The sequence below is a fragment of the Bos taurus genome, chromosome 16, assembly GCF_002263795.3.
Source record: "Bos taurus isolate L1 Dominette 01449 registration number 42190680 breed Hereford chromosome 16, ARS-UCD2.0, whole genome shotgun sequence".
Classification (NCBI taxonomy): domain Eukaryota; kingdom Metazoa; phylum Chordata; class Mammalia; order Artiodactyla; family Bovidae; genus Bos; species Bos taurus.
Window position 1 is genome coordinate 67082377 of NC_037343.1, and position 20899 is coordinate 67103275.

At 36.3% G+C, this 20899-nt stretch overlaps 1 protein-coding gene across 3 annotated transcripts in view; it reads left to right on the forward strand.

Moving 5' to 3' along the window:
• The window catches only part of HMCN1 (hemicentin 1), a 540104-nt gene that overhangs the window by 376745 nt on the left and 142460 nt on the right, over positions 1–20899 (forward strand). For all 3 annotated transcript variants that reach the window (XM_010813560.4, XM_024976236.2, NM_001192537.3), the window contains exons 49-54: positions 6036–6227; positions 10904–11077; positions 12840–12953; positions 14006–14151; positions 18527–18677; positions 19703–19897. In XM_010813560.4, the coding sequence (XP_010811862.2) occupies positions 6036–6227; positions 10904–11077; positions 12840–12953; positions 14006–14151; positions 18527–18677; positions 19703–19897 (972 nt within the window). The remainder of the gene's footprint in view (positions 1–6035; positions 6228–10903; positions 11078–12839; positions 12954–14005; positions 14152–18526; positions 18678–19702; positions 19898–20899) is intronic.

The window sequence follows — 20899 nt, forward strand, 5'->3', positions numbered from 1 at the left end:
CTGTTTCCACTGTTTCCCCATCTATTTCCCATGAAGTGGTGGGACCGGATGCCATGATCTTTGTTCTCTGAATATTGAGCTTTAAGCCAACTTTTTCAGTCTCCACTTTCACTTTCATCAAGAGGCTTTTGAGTTCCTCTTCACTTTCTGCCATAAGGGTGGTGTCATCTGCATATCTGAGGTTATTGATATTTCTCCCGGCAATCTTGATTCCAGTTTGTGTTTCTTCCAGTCCAGCGATTCTCATGATGTACTCTGCATATAAGTTAAATAAACAGGGTGACAATACACAGCCTTGACAAACTCCTCTTCCTATTTGGAACCAATCTGTTGTTCCATGTCCAGTTCTAACTGTTGCTTCCTGACCTGCATACAGATTTCTCAATAGGCAGGTCAGGTGGTCTGGTATTCCCATCTCTTTCAGAATTTTCCACAGTTTATTGTGATCCACACAGTCAAAGGCTTTGGCATAGTCAATAAAGCAGAAATAGATGCTTTTCTGGAACTCTCTTGCTTTTTCCATGATCCAGTCATAAACACTGTATATATGTGTGTATATATATAGTATTTAATATTAGTATTATATATTGTAGAATAATAGTGTTTAATAATAACATTAAATTATATGTAGAGTTTTGCATATGTCGCATTATCTTTATCCAGTCATCTATCCATGGACACTTCGTTTGTTTCCTTGTCTTGGCTATTGTGAATAATGCTGCAGTGAACATGGTAATGCAGACGTCTCTTTTGAGATAGTGATTTCATTTTCTTCAGATTGTTGAACACATAGTAATTCTATTTTCAGTTTTTTGAGGAACTGTGATACTGTTTTCCATAGAGGTTATACCAATTTACATTCCCTCCAAAGGTGTACAAGGATTCCTTTTTTTCACATGCTCATCAACACTTGCCATTGACTGTATTTTTTTTTTTAATTTTTATTGGACTGTAGTCAATTTACGATGTTGTGTTAGTCTTAGGAGTATAGCAAAGTGAATCTGATATACGTGTATCCACTCTTTTTAAGATTCTTTTCCCATATAGGTCATTAGAGTATAAAGTAGAGTTCTTTGTGCCATCCAGTAGATCTTTGTTAGTTATCTGAGTTCTTTGTGCCATATAATAGGTCCTTATTAGTTACCTGTCTGATATATAGTAGTGTGTATATGCCAGTCCCAGCCTTCCAATTTATCTGTCCCCTCTCTTATTCCCTAGTCACCATAAGTTTATGTTCTACATCTGTAACTCCTATGTTTTTGGTAATAGCTATTCCAACAAGTGTAAAGTGCTATCTCATTGTGCTTTTATTTGTTTTTCCTGGATGATTAGTGACATTGAACAGCTTTCCTTGTACCTGTCAGCCATTTGAATATCTTCTTTGCAAAAATATCTATTCAGGCCCTTTGCCAAATTTTTAATTGGATCCTTTGTATGTTTGTGTGTGTGTGTGTGTTTTGCTGTTGAGTTATATGAGTTCCTTACATATTTTGAATATTAACCACTTTATCAGATAGTGGCTTGCAAATATTTTTCCTATTTTATAGTTGCCATTTCATTTTGTTGATGGTTTTCTTGGCTGTATAGAGTTTTTTCGTTTGATATAGTCCTGTTTGTTTGTTTTGGCTTTTGTTGCCTATACTTCTGGTGTCATATCTTAGAAATCATTGCCAAGACCAGTGTCAGAGAGCTTTGTCCCTACGTTGTCTTTCAGGAGTTTAAGGGTTTCAGGTCATACATTTAAGTCTTTGATCCATTTCAAGTTAATTTTTGTGAGTAGTGTAAGATATGGATCTAGTTTTTCTTTTTGCATGTGAATATCCAGTTCTCCCACCACAACTTATTGAGGAGACTGTTTTTTTCCATTGAGTATTCTTAACCGTCCTGACAGAGAAGGCAGTGGCACCCCACTCCAGTACTCTTGCCTGGAAAATCCCATGGATGGAGGAGCCTGGTAGGCTGCAGTCCATGGGGTCGCTAAGAGTCGGGCACGACTGAGCGACTTCACTTTCACTTTTCACTTTTATGCATTGGAGAAGGAAATGGCAACCCACTCCAGTATTCTTGCCTGGAGAATCCCAGGGATGGAGGAGCCTGGTGGGCTGCCATCTATGGGGTTGCACAGAGTCGGACACGACTGAAGTGACTTAGCAGCAGCAGCAGCAACCCTCCTGATTGTGTATGTATCAGTTTCTTTCCATTTAGAATTCTGTTCCATTGGTCTGTGTGTCTTTTTTATGGAATACCTTACTGGTTTGATGACTGGAGCTTTGTAATATAGTTTTAACTGAGGATATGTGATGCTTCTCATTTTGTTCTTCCTTCTCAGGATTGCTTTGGCCATTGAGGATCTTTTGTAATTCCAAACAAATTTTAAGATTTTTTTTTTTCCTGTACCTGTTTAAAAAAATGCCATGAAATCTTCATAGGGATTGTATTGGACCTATAAATAACTTTGAGTAATATGGACATTTTAACAATATTAATTCTTCCAGCCCATGAATACAAGATATCTGTCCATTTATTTGTGTCTTCTTTTATTTATTTCATCAATGTCTTATAGTTTTCAATGTAGGGATCTTTCACTTCCTTGATTATATTTATTCCTAAGTTTTTTTTTGGTTCTGATGCTATTGTAAATTAGATTTTTTTAAATTTCTTTTGCAGATAATTTGTTGTTAGTGTGTAAAATGCTACTGATTTTTATCTTGATTTTGTATCTGAAGCTTTACTGAGTTTGTTAATTAAAGCTAATAGGTTTTTTTTTGGTGGAATCTTTAGGATTTTCTCTATAACCATGCCATTTACAAACAGAGACAACTTCTTCCTTTCCAATACTGATGCCTTTTCTTTTTTGTGTGTGATTATATGGCTCATATTTCTAATACTGTGTTGAATAGGAATGGTGAGAATGGGCACTCCCATCTTATTCTTGGTCTTAAAGAAAAAACTTTTACTCTTTCACCATTCAGTATGATGTTAGCTGCAGAGTTGTTATATGGCCTATTTTATATTGAAGAATGTTCCTTCTATATATGATTTGTTGAGATTTTTTTAAAATCATGAACAGATGTTGAATTTTGTCAAAAGCTTCTGTGTATCTACTGATATGGATATATGATTTTTATCTTTCATTCTGTTGATGTGATATATTATATTTTCTGTGTGTCTTGAACCATCCTTGAATCCCAGGGATGAATCCCATTTGATCATGGTACATGATCCTTTTAATTTAATGTTGAATTCCATTTTCTAGTTGTTTTTTTTTTTTTTTTTGAGAATTTTTGTTTTGTATTCATCAGGGATATTGGCCTGTAGTTTTCTTTCTTACCTGACTTTGGTATCAGGGTAATACTGGCCTTCTCAAATGAGTTTGGGAATGTTCCCTTGTCAATTTTTTAAAGAGTCTGGGAAGAATTGATGTTAGTTCCTTTTTAAAGATTTGGTAACATTTATCACTGAAACCATCTGGTCTCAGCTTTTCCCTTTTGGGAGGTTTTAGATTTCTGGTTTAATGTCCTTACTAGTAATTGGTCTGTTTAAAATTTTCTGTGTTCTCATGGTTTAGTCTTGGCAGGTTTTATATTGCTAAGAATTTATTCCTTTTCCCCTAGATTGTTCAACTCGTTGGCTATAATTTTGGAGAGTAGTCTCTTATGATTCTTGTAGTTCTGTGATAGCAGTCGTAATGTCTCCTCTTCTATTTGTAATCTTATTTATTTTGATGCTCTTTCATCTCTCTTTTTTTCTTAGTCTAGCTAAAGGTTTATAAATTTTATTTTTCCAAAGAACCAGTTGTTAGTTTTATATCTTTTCTGTTGTTTTCTTGTACTTGATTTTATTTATTTCTGCTCTAATATCTAATTTATTTCCGTTTAAGAATGCCATGTTTAATTTCTTAGAAGACTGGTCTGGTGGTGGTTTTGGTTTTTGTTTGTTACTCTCAGGTTTTGTTTGCTTGGGAAAACCTCTTATTCATATTTTTTCAGCTTTAGTATTCTTGGTTGACTGGCTTTTGGTTTTTTTTTTTTTTTTTTAGAGTATCTTAGGCCAGTCTCTCTTAGCCTTCTAAGTTTCTTATGAGAAATCTGCCTATACTCTTACTTACGGGAGTTCCCTTGTGTGTGATATGTTGCTTTCCTCTTACTGCATTCAAAATGTAGTTATAATGTATTTAAATGTAGCCCTTTTTAGTTCAACCTATTTGGGATCTTATGGGGCTCATGAATGTGAATGTCTATTTGGGGAAGTTTTCAGACATTATCACTTTAAATATACTTTCTCTTGCTTTCTCATTCTCTTTTCCTTCTGGGATTCCCATAATGTGTATATTGCTTTGGTGATAGTACTTCCTAACTCCTGTAGGCTTTCTTCATGTTTCTTTATTCTTTTTTTTCATTTTGATGCTCTGATTAGATAACTTCCAATATTCTAGTTCACTGATTATTTCTTTTGCTTGGTCAAGTCTGAAGTTGAGGCTTTCTTTTGAATTCTTTAGTTCGGTCATTGTATTCTTTAGCCCTAGGATTTGTTTGTTTGGTTGTGGGGGTTTTGTTTTTTCTTTATGGTTTCTATTTCTTTGTTGAACTTCTCATTTTCATTCTCATGCATTATTTTCTTAACTTTGTTTACTAGTCTTCTTTAAGAGGATTATTCATAGGTCTCCACATTTTTAGGGTCAATTGTTTTGTTATTGGGGCTTTATTAGTTTCTTATGAAGTGTCATGTTTAACCAATCCCTTGCAGTGGTGTCTGCACACTTGAGGGTCTCCAATTCCAGACTTTAAAGGTTTGCTTCAGCAGAGATAGTTCTTCACCATGCAACTCAACTTGGGATTCTGTCTGGGTTAGCTGGTAGCATGCTTGCACAGATGGGCCTTTCTGTCAGGGTCTCTATTTGGGTGAGGCCCACTGTCTTTTCCTGAAATGTGAGGTCAGGACATGGAGTGCCATGTGTCTATACTCAGCAGTTAGGTGAACCTGTGAGTTTGCCTTCTTGCCCTGTTAGGGCTATAGAACAGACTTCATTGCCAATACAGTTGAGCCTTAATATATCATCCTAGTCCACTTTCCTAACAGAACTTGTTTTTATAGTTCTACATTTTCAAAATAAAAAATCTGAGCAATTTAAAACAGTATTTTTAAAAGTCCCATTAAAATTTGAAAGGTATTTTTTCTAAAGGCTATAAATATTAAAGGAATAGTACTATGTATTTCTGTATTTCTACCTATCTATATATCTATGCTAGAATCCTGGTATAAACACAAAATACCTGCTTGTTGAATTGTTTAATTAAAGGCTTTCCTTATTTGCAGCTTTCCCTCAAAAATATAAAATCTTCTTTAGAAATTTAATATGCATATAAAGGTATTCATGAGTAACAATTTTAGTAAAAATGCATGCTCCATTCTTTTTTAAATGTATTTTATTATGAAAATATTTAATTGTAATAACCTAAGGTATAGGGTGTGTGTGTGTGTGTGTGTGTGTGTTAGTCATTCAGATGTGTCTGACTCTGCAGTCCCATGGACTGTAACCTGCCAGGCTCCTCTGTCTATGGACTTCTCCAGGCAAGAGTACTGGAATGGGTAGCCATAGGGATCTTCCTAACCCAGGGATCAAGCTCAGGTCTCCTGCATTGCAGGCAGATTTTTTATCATCTGAGCCACCAGGGAAGCCCAAGGTATGGTATAAATTTAGTTAAACACAAAGACTAATATAACTATTTCACTTGTAGATTTTAAAAATATAAGCATGATTATTATTGTAAATTCACTTATGTTTGCAAATTTATTTTAAAATGAATAGCTTTCCATTCTTTTAGAAGTAGAATAATTAAAAAGGGAAATGAATGAAAAATGCATCCCTTTCTTCATTTTTTAATTTTGTATTGGAGTATAATCCAGAGAAAACCATAATGTGGAAAGATACATGTACCCCAATGTTCATTGCAGCACTGTTTAAAATGCATCCTTTTAGTTACCAATTGTAGACGTGATAATTAGCCAGCACTCAGAAATGTCTTTTGTTACAGGGAATCCAGTACCAGAAATAACATGGCATAAAGATGGTCAGCTCCTGAAAGAAGATGACACTCATCATCTTATGTCTGGTGGCCGTTTTCTTCAAATTGTGAATGCCCAAGTGTCACACACCGGAAGATACACATGTTTGGCGTCTAATACAGCTGGTGACAAGAGCAAAAGTTTCAGTCTTAATGTGTTGGGTAGGTGTAAGCATTGCTTCAAATCTTGACGAATCAGCCATGGCAACAAGTTCAATTCCCTTCTTTTATTGTTTAGTTAGTATTTCTACCTGGACCAGAGCTTGTGTACATTTGCTTATTTTCTTTCATTAATTAATTTATACATTCATTCATTCCATTTGGCATACCTACCGTTTCCAGGACTGTGTTTTGTACCAAGCACAACTATGAATAAGATATACATTAGATAAATAGTAATAAAGGAAAAACAAATACTAGTAAAAGAGAAGCAGGTTAACAATGAAAGGAGCTCAATGTGAGATATTTTATCATTTCTTTGGGGGAGTCTGCCATTATTGGTAATTGTACATACTGGAATCTCTGTTGGTAACTAAGATGAAGAATAAATGTGGACAAGCTCATGAAAATTTTATGCTTGCTCATGAGTGATAATGAATTAACACAATCCCTTGTGAGGCTGAAGGGTTAAAACAGCATTAAAATGCTTTTATTTTAGAAATGTGTTTCCTCTGTCTTAAAACACATCATCTCTTCTTCCCTTTGCTAACTTATATATCAGTACTGGGGGCTGCTCCTACTGGGGTGGGCGACTGCTGTAGATTTTCTTTTCCTTCACATAACATGCTGCTCCTCTGTTTTTATGTGTGTTTATCTATTTGTTTGCTAACTCATTAATACCTAAAAAATCTTAGAGGGTACTAATGTGCAGTAAATTACCTGGAAATTGCAATTTTTGGTTTTTTACCATTTGATTAATGATTCTTTTTCCTAGATAAATTCCCTCCCCTTGAGATTAATGTGCAATGTGTAAATTCTATATTGAGTCCGTGATGAGCTGTGAAGATTCCCAGGTTAAAACATACACTGAGACCACAAGTGTAGGTTTTAAATCTCAAATGGCTTCCTTCTCATTTAACACAGATCACTTGTACATTTGAATATCAAGCCCTTTGAACACAAGAAAAACTATACCATGAAAACAAATGGTCTAAGAATAGTTAAATAACTGTATGTTCAGTTTCTGCAGCGTTAAAGTTATACTTATTTCTCAAAAATAACATTAAAATAGAGTCCAGATTTCTGCTCACATTAGAAATTTAAAGTGTACCACCTAAATATATTGCATTTGATTACTGATATCAAAACGTGTTTCATTCTACTAAAACAGACTGACTATAATTGAGGATGCAAATTCTTGCTATTTTTTAATTTCTTTACTTGTATGTTATGATAGTTACTGGCTAGACTAGTGGAATAGCTAGTCTCATACAGGATACAGTCCTCAGGCAGCTTACAGTCTAGTTGAGTAGAAGAGACATGTCAGCCAGAAAAGCTAAGTCAGAATACTGGATAATGTATAAGTAAGTATTAAATGAATACTATATATAAGTAATACTTATATAAAATATAAACTCCCTAAGGCAAAGCTGTTTTTATCTTGAAAAAATATAGCCCCAGCACCTGTTACCTGAATCAATAACAACGAGAGTTCGTGAGCCAATTGTCCTGTAACAAACTCATCTTCCCTGCATGCCCATCAGTGTTTGAAAGTCAAATACCCAGCCCGGGATTTCCTCCCCGCTGCTGTAGCCTGCTGCTTCTCTTAGATCTCTAAATTCCTCATGACCCCTTCCTCCCACCAGTGATTGACCTCCCAGTACTGGCTCATGTCCAGATCCTACCCCTGTCCTCTGGAAACTAGATTTCAAACTCTTTCCAGCTCCTTGCAGTAATTGAACTCTGACTCTTCCCAGGAGACATCAGCTCCCTGGGGATTCTCTCCAGTGGGGATCACTTATTCTTTATCACAGGCATCTCAAGTTATATTATCTGACTATATTCCTTCCTCCACTTCCTACTCGCTTTCTGGTTGCTTATTTCTTGCCATTCTCATTCATTCATTGAAGATGAGGGATCTGAATCAAAGTCTTCTTTTCATCAACTTCATAAAAAGTTAAGGCTATTTAAGTGTGTATTTGCAAGTTCTAGTCTACCCAGCCATAATTTAGTGTTCTTACCCTTTCTTTTCCTAGAGGGTGAATTATCCTTTTTGTTCACAGTTACTGCTTCTGCCCTTCATCCTGTATCTTGTCCCACTTCTTTGGTCTGTCAGTCATACCCATTGTCTGCCTTACCTCCAGCTTCATCTTCTGTTGCCTCCATCACTTCATATAGTCAACACTCCGTCTATCCATCTTATCCCACTAAAAACAAGCTTCTGCCCACACAATTCTTGATACTACTGTTGTAAGACTACCTGCTGTTAGATCAAACATTGTTCAATTCTTATGTTCATGGTTGGATCCCTAAATGATGTATCCCTTTCTCCTGGACACTGTCCTTCCCTAGTTATCCTTGCACACCTTTGGTTGCTATCTTTCTCTCTCCTTTATGAACTCTTACTTAATCCATCTCTTAAATGTTAGGTCCCCTTATGTTTCATCCTTATTTCATTGCTCATTTTACTGTAGTCTCATCAGGTAACAAATTTAATTCCCAGAGGTTTAATTATCATTTCCTATCAACTGGAGACTTTATAAAATCCATACCTGCCACCCAGATCTTTCTCCCAAGGTTCAGATTTCTATATACAATTGCTTGTTGGACATTTCTACCTGGAATTCTCACAAGCGTTTAGTCAGACTGAACAAACCATCTTCCCCTCCTGAATGTGCAGGTCTTTCCATATTTTCTCTTTGTTTTTCCTCAGGGCAATTTACCTAGGTTCATTCCCAAGCACGAAAATTGGAAGTTACCTTTGACTTTGGTTTCTTAGCCCCTTAAGTTCTATCATCAAGTCCTGACAGTTGGTTTTCTAAATCCTTCTTTAGTTGTCCCCTCCTCTCTGTTCCTTTCTCCACTGCTCTAGTTCAGATCAGATCAGATCAGATCAGTCGCTCAGTCATGTCCAACTCTTTGCGACCCCATGAATCGCAGCACGCCAGGCCTCCCTGTCCATCACCAACTCCCGGAGTTCACTCAGACTCACATCCATCGAGTCAGTGATGCCATCCAGCCATCTCATCCTCTGTCGTCCCCTTCTCCTCCTGCCCTCAATCCCTCCCAGCATCAGAGTCTTTTCCAATGAGTCAACTCTTCGTATGAGGTGGCCAAAGTACTGGAGTTTCAGCTTCAGCATCATTCCTTCCAAAGAAATCCCAGGGCTGATCTCCTTCAGAATGGACTGGTTGGATCTCCTTGCAGTCCAAGGAACTCTCAAGAGTCTTCTCCAACACACAGAGCAGGCCCTCATTATTATTATTATTTTTTTTTACAAAATAATATTTCTGCATATTCTCAGAATTGGATTAAAGTTTCAAACCTCATTCAAACTGTTTTTAATCACCAAGATGATAAATTTTTTAGACTTTTAGCAGTAATACTAGATGCCAGAACACATGGAACTATATCAAAATTTTGAGTGAATATAAATTAGAAATCTAGCGTTCTATTCACACTAACTCAAACAAATAGAATCAAAATGTCATACATTTTTTAGCTAGGCAAAATTTCATAATTTTTCTAAAAAATACATATTATACATACTATATATATGTATAGTATATATATATGTATATATATACACACACATATATACATGTATACATATATGTGTATATATATATGGCTTACCCAAGTGGCTCAGCAGTGAAAAGTCTGCCTGCCAATGTAGGAGATGTAAGAGACATGAGTTTAGTTCACTGGAGAAGGAAATGGCAACCCACTCCAGCATTCTTGCCTGGAAAATCTCATTGACAGGGGAATCTGGCGGGCTATAGTTCATGAGGTCACAAAAAGTCAGACATGACTGAGTGCGCGTACATGCTTACGAACACACACACACACACACACACACACACACACACACACACACACACGTATATGAAAGCTTTTTTGAAAAATACAAATCCCCAGGTATTGCTTTTTTTCCTCCAAAGCTCCAGATGTGTTTCTAATGAGCAACCATGTTTAAAAACAGCAGGACTATATGGTGATCTTCTACTTTTATCTAGTGTGTTTCACTTTTTCTATTTCACATTCAGTGCTCCTATTTCATCTAGTTTGTTTTCCAATTTCTCTGTCTCTGTCTTTTTTTTCTTTTGATGTTCTTTCTCATGCCTTTACCAAGCGTACTGGCAGATTCATGTTGATGTATGGCAAAACCAATACAATGTTGTAAAGTAATTAGCCTCCAATTAAAATAAATAAATTTAAATGTAAAAAAATAATAGAAAAAGAAAAGCTTTCATTATCTTTTATGGAACAAGTGTACCTATCATTCTCTTGCTTCTAAACTGACCCTTTTGAGTCCAAACTCTGTATATTTTCTATATTCTCTGTATATTTCCTGCTTGCTCCTCATTGTTTATGCTACTCTGCTCCCAATGTGCTCCGCTTCCTACTACTCTCCTTTCTTTCATCTTCTAACCAGTACCAGTTCTTTGAGGCTGACTTTGAAATCTGCCCCTTTAGGTGATCCCTGATGAAAGTCCTCTCACAGCCCCGCACCTTAGATTGGATTGGATACTCTGCGTCCTCCATATATCCTGTACCGCTGTTTCCATGGTTGTCCACACTGCAGTGTGTTAGGATTCCCTTTTATATGTCCTCTCCTCCTGCGCAGATAAAGAAGTTTCTGAGTCTGTTTCTTGGATTAAATTTTAAATCTTTTTCAGTATCTCCTATAATTGCTGGTGTTGATGGCGATGGCAGCCCTGAAGACGTCACTGTTATCCTTAACAGCCCCACATCTTTGGTCTGCGAAGCTTATTCATATCCCCCAGCCACCATCACCTGGTTTAAGAATGGAACTCCTTTAGAATCCAACCAAAATATCCGTATTCTTCCAGGTAACTAGCTTACTTCAGATACCCAAGATGCGTTTGTGCCACCTACTTGTATAAAAAACAGAATCATTGCTATTTTTATATAAACATTTACATTGTTCGTGGTGTTGTACTATTGCTATCTAATTTTTTAATTTTATCTCTAAATCTTGTAATCTAGGGTAGTAAAATTTCTTTTTGAAAGACCAATAAAGTAAATAAAAGGCAAATAAATAAATTCTACAGTGTGATTAATTGCTTAAATATAATGTGGAATACCAAAAAGGGTAGAAATTCACTTCTTGTTGAATTGAACCTTGAAGGTTAGTATTTAGATTGACAGAGTTTGTTATTCCTCATTAATACTTGGAAATATGTATGTATGAAAACAGAAAGCATTTAAAAGTATGATCACTAACTTTAAGAAATTTGTAGGGGTAATACATGTGGAAGGAAGTTCATTAACAATAGGAATCCATGGATAATCATGGGTTGTGAATAGTCATGTTGTGTAGTTGCCAAGTCATATCTGACTCTTTGCAACCTCGTGGACTATAGCCAACCAAGCTTCTCGGTCCATGGGGACTTCCTAAGTAAGAATACTGGAGTGGGCTTCCGTTTCCTTCTCCAGGGAATCTTCCCGTCCCAGGGATTGAACCTACATCTCTTGCATTGGCAGGCATTTACAGGATGATTTTTTATCAGTACTCATAGAGCATAATAAATGAGGTAGTGACAAGTTTTATAATAATGAAAAAAGGAATGGCCACCATAGGCTGAAGTGGTCATGAAATGGTTTGTCATAGCCAGAACTTGAAACAAACCTTCGAGAAAGTTATAGAACTTTGTTGGTTGGAAATGAGTTAGGGGAGATTTCAGATCCATCAGAATGACGAGTGTGGGAAAAGTACAAGGTAATAATGCCCTGTCTACATGCAGGCAATAATAAACATACTCCTTACCTCCCTCCTGAGTTAGACTGTGTTCACAGGTATATATGTCAGGGAGGAGGGCAGGCAGGACATAGATCAGAAAGGTACGTTGGAGTCTTGTTTTGAATGCCTAGATTTAAAAGTTTTGACTTTATACTTTAGTCAATTGAAAATCATTGAAGATTTTTAGGAAGAAAAATTATAATGAAAAACTGTGTTTAGGGACTTCACTGCTGGTCCAGTTGCTGACTCCTCAGTCCTAATGCAGGAGGCCCAGGTTCGATTCCTCCTTAGGGAACTAGATCCCACATGCTGCAACTTAGAGTTCACATGCAGCAAGTAAGAGCCAGCACAGCAAACAAATAAAAAAATTTAAATAAGTTGTTTTAGCAAAATCAGTCTTTACTGATAGGCCAGGTAGATGAGAGGAAGAAGATAACTAAGGCAGAAGACCTGTTTGTAAAGACACGTGTACACCCATGGCTGATTCATGTTGATGTATGGCAAAAACCACCACAATATTGTAAAGTAGTTAGCCTCCAATTAAAATAAATCAATTAATTTTAAAAATGCTAAAAAAAAAAATAAAAACCTTAGTTACAGTGTGTGCAAAGAGGCAGGGGAGGGTCAGAATGAGCATGAAGCGTCATTAGCACAGCAGACCACTGAGGACTTACCAATCTATGTTGTATTTTGTCCATCTGTATTGTTTTTTTTTTTGTCTATTGTAGAATCAGCATAGAGAAGAATAAATAGGTTAATAGTAAGACTTACCACAAGTAAAACTTGTGGTTTGTGCAAACCCCACTGCCAGTGTGACTTCAGAGATTCTCTGGTGTTCTGTTGCTTTTCAGGAGGCAGGACTCTGCAGATCCTAAATGCACAGGAGGACGATGCTGGGAGATACGCTTGTGTAGCCACTAATGAGGCAGGGGAGATGATAAAGCATTATGAAGTGAAGGTCTACAGTAAGTTCTGAAAGAACACTATGTTCCAAGTTTTCTCTAGGTTTTCTAACTTTTTCAATTCTGTTTTTCATTCTGGGTTCATAATTATATTCATCATTAAAGTTGATCGCTTATGCAACTCTCTTCATTAAGATGGAAGTTGAATTAAACATTGTGCCCATGACCTCAATTTCTTCAAGATGTGAAAAGCCCACTGAATCGGCTCACTGACATTTTGGAAAACTTGTCAGTAGCACTTTCTTAAGTTCCTCTATGTTTTTTCTTGTGAATTACCCTATTCTGAATTTTGCTGTGTAGAAGTACTTTCATGCTCAAAACTGTTCCTTAAATATACATACTCTATTCAGCAGCCTCAGATGAGTTTGTCAGTGACTTTGGGCTGATCCACTGTACACTGATTTATTAAAAAAAAAAAAAAAGAATAGTACTGTTAATAAGGAGTACAATCGCTTTTTTTTTTTTAAAAGGAAAAGCATCTTTTTAATTATCTTTTGTTCATTGAATAATTCCCCTTAGGAACTAATAAAATGCATTTTATGGGTTATACTCGGCTGTGTTTGGGGACCCAGAACAAACTAAACTAACTGTTCTGTGAAGCATGTAACCTCACTGGCAGTATTATAGTGATGAGGGGAGAAAGAAAACTTTCTCCACATTCTCTGTCTGAACACTGCCGTTTCATAAAATGCTCAGTTGGGTCCTTGATGAAAGGAGAGCATAGCAAGTGCCTAAGTGATTTCCTTGTTTTCTTAAGTGGTTCTCGTTGTGATTTCCATGGCATTCTATTTTAAGAACTAATGTTGGGATCTCCCTGTCAGTCCAGTGGTTAAGACTCCACGCTTTCACTGCAGGGGGCACAGGTTCAACCCCTGGCCAGGGAACTAAGATCCCTCAGGCTATGTGGCATGACCAAAATAAAATAAGATTCAGTTCAGTTCAGTTCAGAGATTGTGCTAATGGTTGCACAACATTATAAAAATAATTAAAATAGAAAAAAACTCTGAAAAGTTAAAGAACTAATGTTTAATATTTTAATATTTGTGTTTATGCAGTTCCACCCATAATCAATAAAGGGGACCTACTGGGGCCAGGTCTTTCCCCTAGAGAAGTGAAGATCAAAGTAAACAACACACTGACCTTGGAGTGTGAAGCCTATGCAATTCCTTCTGCATCTCTCAGCTGGTACAAGGATGGACAGGCCAGTCAAGTTTTTTTCTTTTGTTGATGGTTTTTTTATAGACTAAAATGGTCAATTAAATTAAAAAAATAAAACACTCAGACACAGGTGACTCAGAGAATCAATGTGACCTTAAAATTAAAACAATCCCATGTTCCTAGAGTATAAAATTGCAAAAACACACACAAAAATTGAACCATATTCAACAATTTTAATATTAATTTCATCACTAAAAAGTTTGAAGGACTGTTTTAACATACACTAGCAACTGTCTTTGAAAATCCAGCCACCTTCCCACTGGTGAATGATTTTTGTGCTCTGTGGTTTTTCAAACTGTGGAGAAGAAACACAAAAACAGTGCTGAGTCAGATTAGAATGATCAGTATAACACAGGTACTAAGCTGAAACTCCAGTACTTTGGCCACCTCATGCGACGAGTTGACTCATTGGAAAAGACCCTGATGCTGGGAGGGATTGTGGGCAGGAGGAGAAGGAGACGACAGAGGATGAGATGGCTGGATGGCATCACTGACTCGATGGACGTGAGTCTGAGTAAACTCCGGGAGTTGGTGATGGACAGGGAGGCCTGGCGTGCTGCGATTCATGGGGTCGCAAAGAGTCGGACACGACTGAGCGACTGAACTGAACTGAACTGAAGTTTATTCAGAACTTTCTCTAAACACTTTTAACTCTTTTTCAAAAGGGTAATATTGCTAACATTTCAAGATGAAGGAAAAAAGCTAAATATGATGATAAAGTGCCCAATACAGGTAACTAGGGCCATGGAAAGACACATCCTTCAATTATGTAATCTGACTTTCAGATGACACACTATTTCTCATTCAACTTACTTCTGTGCATGTTTTAAAAACATGTGCTAGTGTTTTAAGACCAAAATAGGGTTTTTTTTTAGCTGCTGTTAACACTCTACTTAATACAGATGTGACATAGCTAAGCTGATGTTTGTCCTGTTTTACACATAATCAACCAAATAGTGAGTCAAATTCCAATTGTAGATGTTCAGGTCAGAGTCATAATTTAAGATGCAGAAAGATATAGATTTATTTTTTCATATCACAGATGGATTTTGCAATCCTGGTGGCCAGAAAAAAAAATCATCTCTTATAAAATAAGCAAATTTCATCTGGAAGCTATTGCAAAAGGAAAAAATATGGAACTCCCACCAAGTTCTGTTTACAGTTTCTTTTCTGACTACAAACACACTTTATGAACAATATCAATTCTATATGAGTTTGCTTGGAATCAAATAATTCCTTTCTCTTTTGAAATGTTATTATTTTATTTTTAATTTTACCTAAAACCTTTTCATTCCTTGCATTTTATACACATGCAGACATATATACACATAAAAATTTGACAAAATCTTGCATTTTACTAGGAATAGCGATTATGAACAGTTAAACTGGTTTCACATCCAGACTGAAATTGATCCTATTAAGATGCTTTAGTTAAACTGCTAAATTTTTCAGGATTTGCAATTGGTCCCCTAAAATGTATACAAAAAATACTGGTTTTGGTTTATCTTCCATATCATTCCTTCTGCTAGTTCATTTCTCAGATAAGCAACAGTGCTTGAAGAAAACAGTGTTTTTGAGAAAAGCCACCAACAATATCAGCAGCATTAACCACTATAAGTTTTGATAGAATCTATGTATTTGTTTATTCATGCTCTGAAATTTTTCTTTGACATGGAAAGTTTAAATTATACTATTTTTATATGTGATGTTAATAATGGTTCATTGCATCCCAAATTATTTATTAAGCATATAGTATTTGCCAAATACTATTTCAGATCCAGGTGATACCACTATGAAGGAAAGGAGACAAAAAAAAAAAATCTTTGCTTTTGTGGAGTTTATGGGGTGGGGAGGAAACTAAACAAAAAAGTAAGCACACAGTGCTTAAGGGTGAATGTTACAGAGAAAATTCAGAGAGAATAGGAAGTATGAGGAGTATGATCTCCTATTTATCTAGGGAAGACCTCACTGAGAAGGTGATATTTAAGCTGAACTCAAAGAAACTAAACTGAAGGAAGCAGACATAAGATATCTGAGAGGAAAATATTCTAGAGACTGGCAAGGGACAGAGGGCCTGAGGCATTTGGCTGCAGTGCAGCGATCAATGGAGACACAAAGGAAGGTGAGAGCAAAAGATTAACGGAGGGTCGGATCATACTAAGAGCTAAGGTGGCACAGTGGTACAGAATCTGCCTGGGGAGGGGGGTTCGGGATTGGGAACACGTGTACACCCGTGGCGGATTCATGTTGATGTATGGCAAACCCAATACAATCTTGTAAAGTAATTAGCCTCTAATTAAAATAAATAAATTTCAATTAAAAAATAAAAGAAGAAGAATCTGCCTGTCTGTGCAGGAGATGCAGGTTCAGGCCCTGGGTTGGGAAGATCCCTTGGAGAAGGAAATTGCAGCCCAACTCCGGTATTATTGCCTGGAGAATCCCATGGACAGAGGAGCCTGATGGGCTACAGTCCACGGGGTCGCAAAGAGGCAGACAGGACTGAGCAACAGCACACAGATTATAATGCTTACAGATCTATTGGCCTTATACTGATGGAAAGCCTCTGGAGAATTTTGAACACAGGAGTGAAATGAACTGACTTAAAAGATTTTTTAAAAATTGCATTGGCTTCTTTACTGGTTGAAGAAAGAGGAAGTCCAGAAATGAATCTATTGCCATTGTCCAAGAGATAGAAGTTGGTTGCTTGGATGAAGTGATAGCAGGATGTGAGGGAAAGAGATAAGTCACAAGCTTTGCATGAGATCTATGGGAGAGTGAGATTAGGTGCAAAGAGAAGAGGTCCGAGGATTTAAGCCCTGGGGGAGCTCCTCCATTTTGAGGTTGTGTGGCAGGGAGTGAAGTGTCCCAAAAGATAAGGAAATAGAGTTGTCAAAATTAAGACAAGTTAAACTGTTAAATACCCCTGATCAAGTAAAATAAAGCCTAAGAAACTGACCAGTAAATTGAGCCACATGGATGTCACTGATGACCTTGACAATATCATTTCAGGCAAGTAGAAATGATAAAAGTCTTATTGCAGGATTCAAGAAGAGATGGAGAGAAATGGAGACAGAAAATGTAGAAAACTTTTTAAAGTCACTGGCTATAAAAGAGAATAGAAAAATATGGAGTTAGGCTGCAGTCTAATGAAGTGTTTTTAATGCAGAAATTATACAGTTGTATGCTGACTGAAATCATGCAGTGGGCACAAAGCAACTGATGATGACGCACGTGAGAGAGGACAGTTACTGGCGTAGACCCAGGGATGTAGAGAATGGACAGAGACTGGTATCAATCAAGGTTAGGGTTTTGCTAGGCAAATAAAATAAAGGGAGAAGGTGAAAGGAGTTGATTTTTTTTTAATGCAAGTTTATGCAAGGAGTGAGTGCCATAATAGACCTTCTCTGAATCAGGAGGAGAGTGAGTGATCGTGAAAAGATTGCAAGTTCAGTGAATTTTGGGTCCTCCTGTGGCAACAAAAAATTATGGGAGTTGGGATGCTATAGCAAATGAGTTAGAAAGTTAAGAGGTGGTGGTCAGAAGGTGAGAACTTGAAACTGAGATTATGAAGAGGTGTGATTATTGATAATTATCAAGTTCTAGGTATAACTCTCCTATTGAGTGACTGAGAGAGGGTTGGGACCAAAAAAATTAAAAAGATTAAAGGAGCTGAGAGCACAAAGCATTTGGATGGCTGTCTATGTGGGCTTTGAAACCACCAAGAATTATGAGAAAAATCATTGGAAGGAGTAACAGTGAGCCAAGAACTAAAATTTTCAAGAAATAAGAGGGAATTTAGTATATACAGAATGTTTAAAAGATGAGAAATGTCCTATTAAATGTAGCTAATGTTATCAATAAACCCTCATAATATAAATATCTCAAGGTTAAATTTTTTCATTTATTAAGTAAAGATGTTTCTGAATGAGCAATAGTGATTTTTAAATCTAATCAGGCTATGCTAATGTCTTCAGTCTTTCTTTAAAAAACTCTAGATTTGCTATAAAATAATAAGAGATGCTTCACTACAGTGTGGGATCAGCTGAAGTCATTTTTTTTTCCAACATAGATATGATACCTTAAGAACATTTTTCATCATAAATAGTTTATAAATGCACCACCCAGAAATACCTAGCACAGATATATACTACATGAACTACAATTTTCAATAAATAAAGACATGATTGCTCAAAAACAATCAGCTTACTCAAAGTAAATTAAGTTATTGTTGTCTTGAGTATTTCTATTTGACCTACATTTTAATTTTTGTTAAAGAATCATAAAAACTCTCAACTGCATGGCCCCCTAGAGGATTTATTGGAGTACTTAATGATAACATTATTATAATTGAATTACAGCCCCTTAAATCAGATGATCATGTTACCATTGCTGCGGGTGGACACACACTTCAAATCAAGGAGGCTCAAATATCTGACACTGGACGATACACGTGTGTAGCATCTAATGTTGCAGGTGAAGATGAGCTGGATTTTGATGTGAATATACAAGGTAATACTAATATGCTTAGTAAATGTAATTTCATTTGTATGATTTGGCAGAGCAATGACAAAGAGATTTGCCTTGGTTTGCTTTAGTATTTTTTTTCTGTTGATAATAATATAAATTCATTATTGAAAACTTAGTCTCAAAAAAATAACAAAGCAGAAAATAATCCTGTCATTCAGGGTTACTTCTGTTATTTTTGTGTGTTTCCTTTTGATATATTTTTGTAAATCTGTATGTTATTTATAAATTGGAATCACCCAATACATACTTCTCTGTTACATTAGCTTTCCCCTAATGTTATGTTGTAAAGTTTATCAGAATGCCAAAGTAACATTATATCAGATTTTAAAGTAGTAAGACTTGGAATCTGATGACTTAGGCTCCTTCAAGCTTTGTGACTTGGTGGGTTACCTACATATTTTAAGCCTCTTTTTCTTCACTTTTAAAATTAACGCCTTGTAGAATTGTGAATACTAAATAAGATAAATTATTTTCTTAGTTCATGGTTCTCACCCAGAAAACTTTGAGAATGTCTCTTTATTTTTGTTAATACAATTTTTAATCTTGGCTACATAACTTCTTTGGCTTTCTTAATAAGACAAATCATTGGGAAATGCTCTATTGAGCCAATATTTTTTAATGGTTTCTTGAAATTAGTTTTCCCTGCTATGATCATATTCTTTAGCCATGTTTATTATATTAAGAGTAGGTCCTTCCTAAGAGCAGGACAATCTATCTTCTAAGTGCTAGATCCTTTGAACAGGAATGGCAAGCAGAACATGAGCACAACATTCTGAGCTCCATACTCTTGCTTTTTCACTGGAGAACCGGCTCTGACTTTGGTCTGCTACTTTTTATTTTAGCTATGGGCCGAGTTGGTAGGTGTATAAGTACTTGAAAATATTTTCACATTGTCTAATTTATTACATGTACAAATCGCTCTTGTGAAAATACGAGCCAAGCTCTTTCTTTAATGGATTGACACTGTCATTTCCATGAGTCCAAAATTTCATGTCTTTCCTCCGTAGTTCCTCCAAGTTTCCAGAAGCTCTGGGAAATAGGAAACAGGGTGGATACTGGCAGGAGAGGTGAAGCCAAGGACGTGATCATCAACAATCCCATTTCTCTCTATTGTGAGACTAACGCTGCTCCCGCGCCTACACTGACATGGTATAAAGATGGCCACCCTCTCACCTCAAGTGAGAGAGTACTGATTTTGCCAGGTAAACACTGCTAGGAAGAGGGTGAAAATCTGAATCTCTGTCAGATGTACTTTTCATTTATTGAAGTGAAGTGAAAGTCACTCAGTCGTGTCCGACTCTTTGTGACCCCATGGACTATACAGTCCATAGAATTCTCCAGGCCAGAATACTGGAGTGGGTAGCCTTGCCTTTCTCCATAAGACCAGTCGAATTGATTGATTTTATGGCCACTGGTATCTATGTACCTTCAAGCTAGGAGAGTCTAGGCTGAAAATTTGACGTAGGATAGAACACCTTTAATTATCAGATATACTATGGAATCATTCTATCAAGGTAAAGTCTTTGGCTCCAAGTGCCTCCATTTTTCTATATAGTGTGATGAAATAATCAGCTCTGTTTCTGTACATTATTAATGATAAATTCTAAAGTATATTTGCAAATAGTTACTACTCAGTTATTAAATGCACTTCTCATAAATCAATCATAAAGATTATTAGTTTAAGATATTTCAGTTATTACATGGTTTATGATGGAAAAAGAGATGTTTAAATTGTGGAATAATAATATTTTCAAGGCTTCTATTTACTTTTAGCAAACATTCAAATAGGCTTGTGAAAATTTATCAAACTATACATTTAAAGTCCAGTGCCCTCCATTGTATGTAAACATTATCTCAAATAAAAGAATCTTGGAGTAAAAAAAAGAGACTAAATAGAAATGATGACCAGATATACTATGTGATCCTATATTGGATCTGAGCTTAGGAAAAAAATAGATATAAAAGATAGTATAATAATAATGAAATTTGAATATAGACTCTGGTTCAATAGTAGTTTTTTTCTTGATTCTACATATTGATCATTATACTATCATTCAGTTCAGTTCAATCGCTCAGTCGTGTCCGACTCTTTGCAACCCCATGAACCACAGCATGCCAGGCCTTCCTGTCCATCCACCAACTCCCAGAGTCCACCCAAACCCATGTCCATCGAGTCAGTGATGCCATCCAACCATCTCATCTTC